General features: G+C 36.1%; 1 protein-coding gene, 2 long non-coding RNA genes and 1 other non-coding gene across 5 annotated transcripts; all 4 read left to right on the top strand.

Moving 5' to 3' along the window:
• Window positions 1-443: 443 nt before the first annotated feature.
• Window positions 444-517, top strand: TRNAI-AAU (transfer RNA isoleucine (anticodon AAU)). The gene has a single exon. It is a non-coding gene; the product is annotated as a tRNA-Ile (tRNA).
• Window positions 518-585: 68 nt separating this feature from the next.
• Window positions 586-8,444, top strand: LOC145631921 (outer envelope pore protein 37, chloroplastic-like). Its single transcript, XM_081684151.1, has 6 exons — window positions 586-1,155; window positions 4,023-4,112; window positions 4,508-4,678; window positions 4,909-5,003; window positions 5,134-5,254; window positions 8,153-8,444. The coding sequence occupies exons 1-6, from the start codon at window positions 697-699 to the stop codon at window positions 8,282-8,284; spliced, it is 1,068 nt and encodes a 355-aa protein (XP_081540277.1). The 5' UTR covers window positions 586-696; the 3' UTR covers window positions 8,285-8,444.
• A 1,963-nt stretch (window positions 8,445-10,407) lies between these two features.
• Window positions 10,408-12,206, top strand: LOC145630454 (uncharacterized). 2 transcript variants are annotated; one of them, XR_014112055.1, is made up of 3 exons: window positions 10,408-11,627; window positions 11,708-11,851; window positions 12,096-12,206. It is a non-coding gene; the product is annotated as an uncharacterized LOC145630454 (long non-coding RNA). The 2 variants fall into 2 exon arrangements; XR_014112054.1 differs by having other exon boundaries at window positions 11,936-12,159.
• A 395-nt stretch (window positions 12,207-12,601) lies between these two features.
• Window positions 12,602-14,714, top strand: LOC145630453 (uncharacterized). Its single transcript, XR_014112053.1, has 2 exons — window positions 12,602-14,204; window positions 14,303-14,714. It is a non-coding gene; the product is annotated as an uncharacterized LOC145630453 (long non-coding RNA).

Genomic DNA, 14,714 nt, shown 5'->3' with positions numbered 1-14,714 from the left:
TGAGGTACTAAGAAGGCTACACTTCCAATTTAATGAATACATTTTCCACTCTATCATCTATTGGATTTGCTTCTTGATAGATGCAATGTTTTTCAATAAGCAAAGAGTTGAGAAGAGAACGAACTATATTTGTACAATACTATACCAAATAATTAGGTTAAAAGTACAAACAGACACTTGTTATTGTCATTGATGACAAGAGTAATTTAGGCGTAAACTTCTTCTCAAACCCCATTTAAAACACTTTAAAATAGTTTTCAAGTGTATATACCTAACTTATTAACTCAAGTAAAGTTGACCTGTAAGACACCGAGCCCATCGTTTGACCTTGAAAACTCTTTCTACCGTTAAAAGAGTCTTATAAACATTATTCTGTACTCCGTATGATTTTACCTCTTAAATCTCAAAATAATTTTAAATCCAACTCACAAATCCCCAAAACTGGCCCATTAGCTCAGCTGGTTAGAGCGCCGTGCTAATAACGCGGAGGTCGCAGGTTCGAGACCTGCATGGGCCATTTTTAAATTTTCTCCCTCCCTTTTTTTTCCCTCAACATCAATTCACTCTCCCTTTCCTTTTACATTTTCACCAAAAAAAAAAAAAAACAAAAAAAAAAAGTTCAAACTTTCTCTCTCCTCAAACCATTTCCATCCACTCTCTTCCCTTCTCACTCTCCTCAACCTCAAACCTCCATCAATGGCGACCACCGAATCACCTCCACAACCTCCAAACCCTAATCCCCAAGACTCCCTCATCCTCTTCAGCGGCCCTTCCTCCATCCAATTCCAACCCCAAACCCCTCCACCTCCGCCGCCGTCTTCTTCGCCGGAAATTCTCCCTCCGCTGTCGTCGCAGAAATCGCCGGCGTTTGGGCTGTTCTCGTTCCAGAAACGTCCGCCGTTGAGAGTCACTACAGAATTTGACAGCGAAAGCTCGGTGTTCTTCCACAAAGTATCGTCGAAGCTTTTCAATGGATTGGCGAAATTGAAATTCACTTTCCATAATAATCCTAAAGGCGAGGTTGCTGAGCCGCAAATCGCGCTTATTACGAAGCATCTTGCTATTCATTACGATGTTGAGGAGCAGAATGCGTTGGTTAAAGGGTTCCTTGATGTTGGCCCTAATCTTAAACTTAAGGCTGCTCATAATATTCAGGTTATTCTCTTTTCTTTCTTCTATTATTATGTTTGATTATTGTTTTGGAGTTTGTTATCGAATTGGGAATTATCGGATTGAAATTTCGGATGATTTGCTGGTTTAGGGTTCATAATGAATTAATTAGTGTTGCATGCACTCGTGATCGCCTGCGCCATTAATGATTTGGTGGTAAGGGTGTGGCTATTATTGGTTGGAGTACTTGAATTTGGTTTTATGGTAAATTGTACTTTTTTGGTAGGAATTTAGGATAGATGGTTTAAATTTGGAATATGTTTCAATGAATTGACTCGAAATTAGGTTTCTTGTGGTGGATTTAGAGTTTTGATCAATCTATGATATTGTGCTGCGAAAAAATGTCATTTTTTACCTTCTGATGATTGTAGCTAAATAAATGGGAAGCAAATTGCTGTTTGACGTATGGTATCATGAAAATGCATCTCTTGGGTGTTGGTCATTTCAGTAATGGTGGCATGGCGCCTCGTTTAGTCATTGTGGTGATTTCTTAGGGAGAAAGTGACTTTTGTGAATTGTTCAGCAATTTTGATATTGCATATAAAGATTATATTTATAATGTGAGTTTAAAGAATGGTTGAGCAAGGAGGTCTAATGACTGGTAGCACATTTGTCTTCTTGCTGAGATGCTATGCCTGACTTCTGAGTGAGACTGAGGCTCCCTGGGAAACTATGACACCTTGTCTAAATATTACCTATGTTATTCGGACTAAGATACCATGTCTAACATGGGTACACGTCCAAGTGTCCAACTTGGCTATTTTTTGTAGAATATCCATAATTTTGGCCCAATATATGCTATAAACATCTGCTTCTTTTTAATACTTAAACTAAGTGCTTCTATATGTTGCTATGTCACTTGGGCTTTTCCTTATATTACGGAGTACTAATTACTCATTTTCAGACCTTAAACAATAAGATACTTTGTATGATGTTGAATTTTCGTTTTGTGGATATGTCGTATGGAATCAAAACTAACAATCTTTGTCGTCTTATTAACTGGCAGCTGATCTTTTATTTTATTTTATTGTTGTCTATCCAAATAGTATAGATTAAGGGTCATTACTCTTTTTATCTTTTTTCCCTTAGGATAAAGGTCATCAATTTAATTTTGGATGGTTAAGTTTAGGATTTCTTGATGATTTTTTTTTTCAAAATAATAATAAAAAAAATAGAGTCGATGTCATATGACTTGTGATTAAACTAATTGAACTTGTTCTATGCTGATCTTGGTCATTACTCTTTAAGCTTACTTGCTCATATAATATGCTATAAGCTTTGAGTTTAGAGGTTATATATGGGCTACATTACTCTGTGTGAGAGGCGTAGTATGGATCCTTTTTAGCTTCAATTGGCATTTGACTAGGCACCCATGCTAATCAAAGCAGAATAACAAGAAGGGTGAAACCTACAGGCCTGAACTCAGCTTATTGACAAGGAACTTCTCTATGCATTATTATTTGAATGAGAAGAATTCACTGGTTAAAGGTTTACTCCACATTAGCTCCAGATTGCAGCTGAGAGCTGCTTATGATGCGAAGGTCTCTGATGCCCCTCCACCTTCTCTCTCTTCCTTCAGATTAGATGATCTTTTTTCATGCGATGTTCATTTTAACAATCTAAATTATTTTACAAAGCTATCTGTCCATTTTGCATATACTTTGAGATTGTTCTGTAATTGGTTTGCTATTTTGACTAGGATGCTAGATGTGTTAGGGAAATTGTAGTACCTTCTTGGAGAGCTTGAGATTATCCTTGTTTTAGATATAGTTTCTTATTTTGACTATTCATTTGATTATGTGCAGCTAAGCAGATCATAAATAAATCATCTTTTTTTTAGTCGTCTCTGTGCTTTGTATGTAATGAATCTCCTTTTCACTTTATTCCTTATTGTGGAGGGTTGGGTGGATGATGGTTGTGTGTGTGGGGGAGGGGGGGGGGGGGGGGGTGAAAGGATGCACATAGTTGCTTTAGGGAATCAGATTCTTCTTTCATACAAATTAAATATTCTTCTCAACTATATGTGATATGTTGCACACCAGTTACTTATCACATTCAAACTACCACCTTGGACAACCCAGAACCATTTATTTTCAAATACCTTGAAAATTATCTGGTAGATAGATCTGAAGCAGGACGATCCTCGATCCTTTAGCTACTCCTGCCATATTCTGGGTGATTTATTTTATTGGTGTTTGTAGCTATCACCCCAGGGGAAATTTTTTGGTGATACATATTAATATTTTTTAAAAATATAATTTTCTGCTGCTTTTGAAGAGTTCATGATGCTCTTTGAATTGAAAATTAGTAAGACAGTAAGAGAGCCATATACTTTGTCAATCTTTGTCCCTGTTCGTTTTTGTAACTTTATCATTAAGATATAAATTGTAAATAAAGGGGCTCTTTGTCTGGCAATCTTAAGGCATTGAAATAAATCATTGTTTGATTTTAATACTTTTATTCCAATATTTGGTAGCGTTGAAATGTTCAGTTGGAGCTCAATGTTATCAATGCCTTTCTGAGATATGTGACAAGGGAAAGAACAGGTGGTTCTCTCTGTATGTTTTATACTATGTTGTGCTGTTATGTACAATTACTGTCAAAGTACATTTTAATAGACACTTTGTATACTTAAAGAAAATTTTGGTGAGTATTAAAAGAGAATACTGCATGTGCTATTTGATTTTGGTCCATGTAATTGTTGCCCATCTCTTTTTAAGAGGATTGCTATTTCTTATTTGGTGTTTGACAAACTACTGATGGTTGTGATGTCATCATCAGCTACAAGCTTTATCTAAGTATGACTGTTGTGACTGTTGATATCTGCACTGACAGAACTTCCAAAATTACAGGCACGACAAGGAGAAGTCTCATTGGCAGCAAATCTCTCTGATCCAGGCTACAAATTTGAACTGGCCACTGATTTTCCTTCTATTGGTCTGGTGAGCTCATTTGGTTCTTAGTATGTCCTATTTCTTAATTGGCTAGTTTTAGCAGTTGGTGATCCAAAATACTGATTTAATGGCTTTTTCTTTTCATTTGTCAGTTTTGGTGAGGTCAGTTGGTTGTCACTATTTTGCCCTTGTCCATATTTGTAAGCTTGTTCTGGATGGTTCTGTGTTTTCTTAAAATTAATATTTTAATTTTTAGAACTAGTAGCATGCCAACAGTCAGCTCCCTTTTTTGTTGGTATGCTATCCTAAATTGCGGGAAAGGGGGTGGGGCCCGTAGGGGAGATTAAGTTCTTTGCTTTGGAGTTTCATTATGTTCTCTTTTAAGTTGCTGTCCTAATACAACTGAATGGTAATGACTTTATTCTGTGATTGTGATGCTGCAGCCAAAGGCAACTTTAACATTTCCTTGTGGTGAAGTTTCATTAGTTGAGAAAGATGATGAAGATTTGAAGAGAGTTTTGTCAGTAAGTGGTATTGCTAAAGGTTCAATTCTCAATGGCCTTTGCACTGCTGTGTACTGTGATGAAACTTTGAAACTAAGATACTCATATAAGGTAGTGTTTCTAGCACACTCTTGCTTCTGTTATCTTGTTCGGAAGCTCCCTTTTCTCATTATAAAAATTTTCTTATCACCAATACTTTATTGTATGTAATCAACTTGTTGGAGGAAATGATACAGGGATCTGACTTGGCTCTGAGCTGACTTCCACATTCCGGCTTGTTATACCTTTTCTGCTTTCTCTTGTATTGTTGTCCCAGAGTTGAATTTTTAAACTCTGTGCAGGATGATGAAATGTCATTTATTCCAAGCATTTCTTTGCCTTCAAATGCTGTTTCATTTGCATTCAAGCGACGCTTTGGTCCTTCAGACAAATTAAGGTGCATCCTTCACTCTGTATATGTTAATTTCCCTTTAAATATTTGAAATAGACTATAATTAATGTATGGAAAAAAGAAACTTACATGCTCACTTGGTCCTCTTTTTACTCTGTAAAATAATTGCTTCCAGTTACTGGTACGACTTTGATACAAATTATTGGAGTACTGCGTACAAGCATACTGTTGGGAAAGATTATAAATTTAAAGCTGGGTATGATTCCGAGGTCAGGCTTGGATGGGCGTCACTTTGGGTAAGTTTTTCCTGTCTTAATCCACTGTTATTGATGTTTGCCAACATATATACTCAATTGTTCATCCAAATTTAGCTTTGCAATGCTGTGTCAGCTATGAATCCCTTTATTGGTTGGAGCCCCCCCCCCCCCCCCCCCCCCCCCCCCCCTCCACAACCTTTTTTTTATTTGTTGCTATATTATTGCGATATTAAGATAACTAAAGACGCATGGAGGATAGATACATGACCACGGCCAAAAGGTGCTTTTGGTGAATTTTGTTAAGTTCCAAAGTTGAATTTGAGATAGATGCGTACATCTTGTAAACTATCTGGGTAACTTATTGTTCCATTTTTGTCCATCAAGCTTACTGTGGATCAATTTTACAGCTGAATCATCAAATCGTTGTAATTTTTTGGGCATAGAAAACCGGTTACTTGAAACCGTTATCTTCTCTCTTAAAAACATACTGAGTATTATGTAAAGAATGATCTGTTTTTTAAAAATCAATCTGCTGCAGAAAATGCTTCACAACAGTTAAAAAATCTACAAAGTAATTTTAATGCTTAGGATAGCTGAGGTCAATGAAGGCATTACCTTACATAAATAAAAGAGGAAGACCACGAACATAATTTTCTGATAAAAGACTTGGAGAAGAAATTGGTTTCTTTTGATCTGATTTCATATCTTCCAAGATTAATGTAGGTTGAATGTTTGTCTTCTAATTTGCTTACTGACGCTGTCTATAAAACTCTGTCCAGCATGCATATGCATTATGCTAACATAGTTCTTATTGTACAAACTTACTAACTTAAAACTCCCACAATTATTTTCTGTAGAACCCTTTTTGTTTAAGATTTTTCACCCTTGTAAATCAATGAACGACTGTGGGTTTTTTTTCATTATTGACTTCGCTTAAAGCTTGTCAAAATAAAGCAATGATTTCTTAATCACACTCCCTCCATCCTAGAATAACTTGAACACTTACTTGTATTGGTATGGTCCTACAAAAAAGTACTCCCTCCGTTAACTTTTAGTTGCAACTTTGGGGCATTATTTGTGAGATAAAAAATATTCCGAAATTGCTATTAAAAGTTAACGGAGGTAGTAAATATTTCTTACCTTTCTTTTGGGCCTACTATCTCATTTTAACGCCTACTTTTTTATTAAAAACAACCTACAAATATTCCTGTAACTCCCATCACATCTACTTTTCCATTAAAAGTAACAATAAGTAATCCAACCACAATTTATTTCCTAAAACTTTATATATTGATGATTCGAACTAATGTGGGATGGAGAGAGTTTTACAAAGGGATTTTGCACCTTATTACAATGATTTTGTGTTTCAACCCAAATCCAAGTACTTATGATTGATACTTGACACCCCAAGTAGTATGAACGTCTAGACACTTAATTTTGGTCAAAAAGGAGAAAGTTAGTTATTTTTATCTTTAAACATATACAAGTTATAATGAAGGAAAGTATTTATGTCCCATGCTCTGTATTTCTGTTCTAATACTGATCACTCATAATCACTTCCTCAAGCCCTCTAGCTAAGAATTTTTCATGTCAGAATTTTGGATTCTTACCTAAATTTGACACTTGTGTCCAAGTCTGAGCATCATAACCTTAGAGGCTCAAGGGAATTGGAAATAATAGTTTAATTGGGACCTCATTCTTGACTATGGTGATTGGTGAGAGTCTAAGTGGGTTTAGACACTAGAACAGCCTCGCAAATTGCTGCTGAAAGTGGAATAGAATTGCTTTGCACTCTAATCTCCTCGATGAATCCATTGGGACATGCAAAACTAGGATCTTAGAGAGTAGAGCTATGTAGTATTGTGTATTGCTTTCATAATGTTGAAATCTTAAGAGTTTTGATTTATCTTTTATTGTGAATGTGCCTTTAAAATATGGACCTCTTGAGTGAACATCACACCAGTGAGAAGTTTGATGGGTTTCAATGTTAGATTTTTTCAAACATATTAGCTGTAAATGGGAATAGTGGACTCTTGTGTGACAAAGGTTGATACCTCCTTTTTAAGGAGAACGTTGATGTTTCTACCTCTACAAATTGTCCTTGCAAAAAAATATATTTTCGTAATTATTTTATAAATAGTTTAACAATTATATTCTTGATGGGGTTTATTTCCTTGCTCAAACATCCTGGGTTACCTCTTTTTTTTTTTTTTTTTTTTTTGTGTGTGTGTGTCTGCTGGATTTCCTAATCCCTTGTGAAGATTATTTTTGCGAGATAAATATGAGTTAAGATCTCGCTATTTATTTTAATATTTTATCCTTAAGCCATCATTAAGGTAATTTTTAGGGAAGGGGAATAATTGTATTTTTGAAATGTCTATTTGGTAGATGGTAGGTTTAGATTAGTTTACTATTTGCATGTGTGATTCCTATGTCTGTCATAGTGGCGTGGATATACATATTGAGTACAAAGAGTCGTAAAAGTCCCTCCTTGAGTTAGCATAGTAGCATACACCAAAAAAAAAGGTCGGGCGCCATTTTACATAGGAATTAGCTAGAGATTACCTTGTCTGCTCCTTAAGGGTTTAATTCCACGCATCAGATCGAAATGCATTTAAGATAATTACACAACAACAAATCATTAGTAAATTTCTTTATAGAATGACTATGATAGCTCCCTATTCGACAAGGGTTTTCTTCATTTTGTTAGTTTCATTCTTTAATTGGTCATGAATCATGTTATCAAATTAATCTCTCTTTTTGAGGGGGCATAATGAGTGTTTTAAAGAATAAGCAGGCAAGATATATGAAATAGTGCTATTGCGTAGAGATCAATCTTTCAGCATCCTACTTAGTTTCTTCCAAGGATGCTCATATTCCCTTAACTAGTTATTATTCAACAAATGTATATAATTACAAATTTTTTCTTGTTTCCAGGTTGGAGATGAAGGTGGTAAAGCTAAAGCTGCGCCAATGAAAATGAAAGTGCAATTCATGCTTCAAGTGCCTCAAGATGATATAAAATCTTCAGTTTTGATGTTTCGAGTAAAGAAGAGGTGGGATATATGATTTAGTGTAGGCAGGTTTTTTTTTCTCTTTTATTGGGCGCTAAGTATACAAGCTCCATAGTGAATTTAGAGATGTTAATCAGTAGGCATTTTTGTTTCTGCAAATATAACTCGATATTTTCACTTAAATAATTTAATGTGAGGAATATTTGAGAATCCTAGCTACGTAATTGGGGTTTTATTTCATAAGGTGTGTTATACTACGTAACCTCTATACAATATATTATTTCCACGGTTTTTAAAACTAGTAATATTTTAGCTTTTAATTTGTTCACAAACGTTACTTCTGATTATCTTTGGTGATTCAGTCATGCGTTGATTCCCTCTGTTCATAATGTTAGTCCCATATGAAATCAATCATATAAAATAAGAAAAAGCAATATATTTAGAATCTAACATTAATGTACAACATAATTCATAATTAGTTACCTTATTTAACTTTTTTGATTTTTTTATTAGGAAAGCAGAAGCCATAATTGCATAATTTAAGGTAAAGATTCCTTTCTTAGAGTCATGTCATCAATTTACAACCAATTAATTCCAAAAAAATCAATAGTATATGAGACTAACATTATGAAACGAAGAGGGTATTACTTTGTGTAATATTAAAAGTGTTAGCATGTAGAAATTGATGAAACTAATTTCTTACCTTTTTTAGTTTTTGATAGCCAATATATACAATATTTTTGACGTGATACTAAGGTTAATTAGAAAATAACACCACATAATTTGCAAAATTTTGATTATAACACCTCCTTTTCTAAAAGTTTTATCATAACACCACATAAAAAAATTGAAAATTTAATATCACTGCAAACGGTTTGACGGAAAAAGAGTGTGGGTCCCACAGTTTAGTTGACCCTCCAATTTTTTTACCTTTTGAACTCAATTCTCCCTCTCTCTCATTGATTACTCAACTACTCAAACATTCATTTCTCTGTGATAAGATTCAACCACCAAAAATTGATATTGAAATGAAACCCTAATCTACATTTTGTGGTTGAAAGTAAATTGAGAGGAGAGGTGTCATTGTTTGTGCGATACAACTCAGCTTGAAGTCGTCAGCCATTTTCATCAAGGTAAAAGCTTGGCTATTTCTCAACGACAGGAAGAAGATTCCAAAAGAGGTACCAATTAACCTTTTTACAGTATTTTATTTTTGATTTCTAATGTCAAAATAGCAATAATGGTGTTCATGTTAGGGTTAATATGGGGAAAAATGTAGCTGACTGTAAAATAGTCAAACTTCCCGACGAATTATTGTGAATTAGGGTTAATTACGATATAATTGGAAAAATTAGCTTAGTAAGTGGTTAAATGTTGTTAATTATTGTGTCATTTTTTAATTAAAAAGTGTGAGTTTGTTGCATTGTTAAATGTAGTGTGGTGAGGTTTTGATGTTTTCTGAATTGTTAATTTTCTTGCTACTTATGTTGGAATTACTTCTTGCATTGTGACTGTTATTCCAATTGGTTATTGTGTAGATAATGGCCACCACTGATGGTTTGATAGACATTGTTTTTCGAATTGGGGGGAGGGGGGCTTTTGTCCAAAAGAGAATAAGCAGATTAAGAAGTTTACTTTGCTACTGTGGTGGGTTATGTTACTGGAGGAGGGGGTTAAAGTACCTAAGCTTGATGTGCATTATATTAGGGAGACTGCTGTACATGGATTTGTTAAGTACAATGTGGATGTCCCTACCCAATATAGGTGTTGGTATAGGGAAAAAGGGAAAACATTTAACACTGGTAAAAGAGAAATAGTGAATGAAGATGAAATTAGGGGGCTTTTAGAGACAGTAAATGGGTAAGGGTATGTAGAAGTGTTTGTTAGTGACAATGAAACAGACCACCAGGTTGGTGATAGGCCCATTACTCTTGAGACCCAACACACCCCACAAAAGACTGGTTCAAGGAAGGTTAACACAACAGGTAAGAGTGTTGTTTTTAGGAGAAGTCCTAGGCTACATAAAACAGAAAAACAAGACATTGAAAGGGGTGTTTCTTCACCTAAACCTAGATCTAGTTTGCCTACCCAGAAAAATAAGGGAAAGGGGAACCCTTCAAAGTGCAAGGGTGTGTGAGGCTTCTGGAAGTGGGAAGGACAAGGGGAAGGGAAAACAAAAGCAGCTGCAAAGGGGTTGGTGTTTGAGGATGACAGTGATGGGGATGATAGATCTGGGAGTGAGACAGGTTCTTCAAGTGATGATCAAAGTGAAAGTGACATAAACTGGGAGCCAGGAAAGAGGAGTATGATGATGGTGATGAGCAGTGGTTTATACAAGATTCAGCCGACATACTTGAGAAGGTTAATAGGAAATTCAAACAGGGTTTAAGTAAAGAAGGTGACTAGATGTGGTGAAGGAGGAGAGTTCAAAACTTAGAGAGAACTTGGACATAACTGAGGTTCATATTTAGGAAGAAATAGAAAGGGATTCTGATGAGCTTAGAATCTTGCATGGTTCTTCTGATGAAGAAGACAATAACCCTTGGTATAATGAGAAGGTTGATTTTGATAAGCCTATTGAGCTTGCTGCAGTTCAAGAATGCCTTCGTGATGAGGAAAGCTTTAAGGCTTCATGCTATTTCCTACACAATGACAACACTAGGATTACTATTCAGTGTAGGCATAGATGTGGTTGTGAGTTTAGTACAAAGACCAGCAGAATGCCTCAATGTGTGTGTGTGTGTAGCTGGTGTGAAGTGTAATTTTAAGGTGTATGCTAGGAAGTTGGTTAGACAAGAGAGTTGGAAAATTAGAAGTTTGAGGTTCAGCATAATTGTATGAGGTCAAAGGGGAATACAAAGGTTACTGCAGAATTCATTGCAGAAAGATATCTTGAGGATTTCAGAAGCAATCATGGGTGAAAGGTGAAACAGATTAGGGACAGAGTGCTCAATGACTTGGGTATATAGGTGACTTATTTCAGAGCATGGATGGTAAGGTGTAAAGAAAAACCAGTCATTTATGGGTCAGATACTGAACAATATGCTAGGATTATGGCAAGGATATAATCAAGCATAATCCTGGGTCAGGTTGCATTATAGTTGTTGATGGAATTTGCAATCTTGAGCTACCTCTCTTTTTGAGGATGTTTATATTCCTAAGGCCATTGAATGATTGATTTGTAAGGGGTTGTAGGCCTTAAATTGGGTTGGATGTCCATACCCAGGGAAAATACTAGTGGCAGTGTCTAAGGATGGGAACAATGCAATATACCCCTTAGTTTGGGCAACAGTAGAATTTGAGAACAGAGAAACATGGACCTGGTTCTTAGAGTCTTTGATGGGCACTATAGGAAGTGATGATGGAGATGGTTACACCTTCATGTCAGACAGACGAAGGTATGTTTGTATTTTAATGTAATTCAATACTCTTTGCTGTCATTGAAAGTGTTCTGTTTATGATTGTGTGTCTTGTGCAGGGATTGGTTGAAGCTCTAGAAGCAATAGTCCCTGTAGCATAGACCAGATTTTGTGTTAGACACATCTGGGCCAATTTCAAGCTGAAGTTCACTGATGGTGCTTACAAGGAACTGTTTTGGACTGCTGTTAGGGAAACCACACAAGTAAGCTCCCCTCATTTTCACTCTGATGATAGCTGTGTTTCAACACAGTTGATTAATTAGATCTTTCATTGTTTTTTTTTCAAGTTTGTGCATGAGGTTGCAATGGAGTCAATTAAGACTCTAAATGAAGAAGCCTATGACTATTTGGATGTCATTCCCACTAGACACTGGTGTAGGCATGCCTTTACCCCCAAATGTAGGTGAAACATGTTATTGAATAACATGTGTGAGACCTTTAATGCAGTTATAAAGGATGCCAGAAATAAATCAATCCTCACCCAAATGGAATGGATGAAGAGGTACATGATGAGAAGAAATAATGAAAAATGGGAAGACTCAAATATCATCACAAGCAACCTCACCCCCTATGTCAGCAAGATTTTTCAGAGGATGGAGTTTGTGTCAAGACATTGCACAGTGCAAGCTTCTAGGGGGGTACTTATGAAGTCAAGTTGAATGATGACCAAGTGATAGTGGACTTGGATCAGGGCACTTGTACCTGTTATCACTGGCAACTCACTGGCTACCCATGTGTTTGTTAGGGTAAAGTCGTATCCCCAAATCAAAAGTAATTCCTAAATCCTCTAACTAATGTAGATAGGGAAGTAGGTCCGAATCCACAGAGAAACAGGTCTTTCTATTCCTAATTAACTAATATAATCTAGATTATGAAGTAACCAATATATAAGTTTGAATATGAAACTAAACTACGGAGATCAAGAATAAGGAGAAAATAATATATAAAAGGATCTAGGGCATAGGTTCACCAATAAATAAGATTCCAGGGTAGAATATAATAATCATTCATCAATGCATATATTAATCATATTATAAAGGGCTTTCGCTACGTATTATAATCACACAATTAATTTACCGGTATTAAATCTCATCTTTCGAACCTCGACTTAACCATTTATAAATTAACCTGCCTATTGAAACTAGACCTAAACATCAATTCTCATCTGTCGAATCTCAAATCAATATTGTCAAACTCATGCATAAAAGATTAAGCCTAATCTAGTCACAGAGCATTAAATCAATCAATAGGAAATTAATCTAGCATTGATAATTAACAACAATAAATTACCCCTTCATATTATTTATGGAACCCCATAAACCCTTGAAAGAAAACTACTCACACATAATAGAAACTAAAATAATCAAAGCAATAAAGCAAGACATGATTAAAGGAATAAAATAAACAACTAAGATTAAGAGAAGAGAAATCGTTACCAAAATAAATCTGGAATTAAGAGTAGATTAAGAACAAAGGTTTTCAGAGAAAGAAAATCTAAGAAAACAATTAAGAGAGTAAAGAAAGAGTAAAAGAGAGAGAGAGAGAGAGAGAGAAAGAGAAAGATTCTAAAATCGTATTACGGAGGAGTATTTATACTCCGTACAAATCCTAAACTAAAACAAACTTAAACGACAAAATTAACTCCTAATATTTACACGCGCCCGGCCGGGCGCGTCACCGGGCGCCGACCTTCGCTTCTCCCGCCCGGCCGGGCGCGCCTCCAGGCGCCAGCCTCTTTGGCCGGGCGGCTCTCTTGGGCCACTAATTGGACTACGATTGGGCTCCAATTCTTCGGGCCAATCTGGGTTTCCTCTTCCGGTCTTGAATACCCGGTCCAAATGCCCCGGTATCACCTATACCGAGCCCTTAATCACCGGTTCGATGGCTCTAACCGACCCTGGGTTATAAAATCTAGTCGTGTTTCGCCAGTGCTCGTGATTGCTCCAAAATATCTCGGGAAAATACTCCAAAAGTGTAAATCCCTGCAAAAGTCAACCAAATCCACGAAAACACTAGAAAACACCAATTAGTAATAAAAGTGGCTCTATAGAGCCAAAAACACTACTAATTATGACCAAGGGACGGGGGTAAAATACTATATAAAATAAATACATCAGTGTTCATGCATATGCATGTATTATGTACCAAAGATCTGACATTGAACATTATGTGCTCCCATACTATCACATGGACATTTATAGGAAAGCTTATGAACCCCCAATTCAACCAATGTCATGTCCCAAACATTAGGATAGAGTGAATGTGAGATAACCACGTCCACCAGCTTTCAAGATTCAAATATTCAACCAGGTAGACCAAAACAAAAGAAAAGAAAGCTGGAGCAAGATGAGGTACTAGCAAGGGGGGGCTAGAGAACCAGAACAAACAAGGAAGAACCAATGCAGAAATTGTGGTGGTTATGGACAATATGCAAAGACTTGCAAGCACCCTATTGTGGGTGAATCATTTAAACAAAGATCAGCAGGTAGACCTCCAGTTGACTCACCTTGGGTGGTGGAGCAAAGGAAGAAGAAATAGGAAAGAGATGCAAGGAAGGTAATTGTTGTGTAATTTGTACAATTAACTATGTTACGTTGTTAGTTGACTTTGGAATGGATACTTAACTTTTGTTTTTTTTTTTTTTTTTTGGACAGAGTGCCATAGGAATAGGACCAAATAGCATTGGAAACAAATCTTTTCCTCAGGAGAGGCCAGGGTTTGAACCACTCAACGAGAGGAGAGGTTCACAAAACCCACCATTATTATCCCAGCAAGAATCACAGGCTGCATTTCAAACAAGGACAACCTCCAGTCAGCCTACTTCAAGCAAAGATGCAACAGTGAGAACAACTAGAGTGCAAACCATAAGGGCACAACTTCAGACTTTTAACAAGCTTAATCTCACTAAGTGATGTAATTCAGTAGGAAGATTGATGTATGATTGCAGACAATTATGTAGGTAGTTAAGTGACAAAGATTGTAATGAATTAACATAGTCATGGTGATAGTTTTTTAACTAACTAATTGTTGTCAGTATTTTGTATGGCTCTTATGATGCCTAAACTT

The sequence above is a fragment of the Chenopodium album genome, chromosome 5 (assembly GCF_948465745.1).
Source record: "Chenopodium album chromosome 5, dcCheAlbu1.1, whole genome shotgun sequence".
Taxonomy (NCBI): domain Eukaryota; kingdom Viridiplantae; phylum Streptophyta; class Magnoliopsida; order Caryophyllales; family Amaranthaceae; genus Chenopodium; species Chenopodium album.
This window is presented reverse-complemented; position numbering and strand designations above follow the sequence as displayed.

What these genes read in the sequence shown, in the direction of transcription:
- LOC145631921 (XM_081684151.1), top strand. Translation starts at nt 697, where the DNA reads ATGGCGACCACCGAATCACCTCCACAACCTCCAAACCCTAATCCCCAA. An exon ending in ATTTTCCTTCTATTGGTCTG is followed by an intron (nt 4,113 to 4,507) that starts GTGAGCTCATTT and finishes GTGATGCTGCAG; the next exon opens with CCAAAGGCAACTTTAACATT. An exon ending in GGTCCTTCAGACAAATTAAG is followed by an intron (nt 5,004 to 5,133) that starts GTGCATCCTTCA and finishes AATTGCTTCCAG; the next exon opens with TTACTGGTACGACTTTGATA.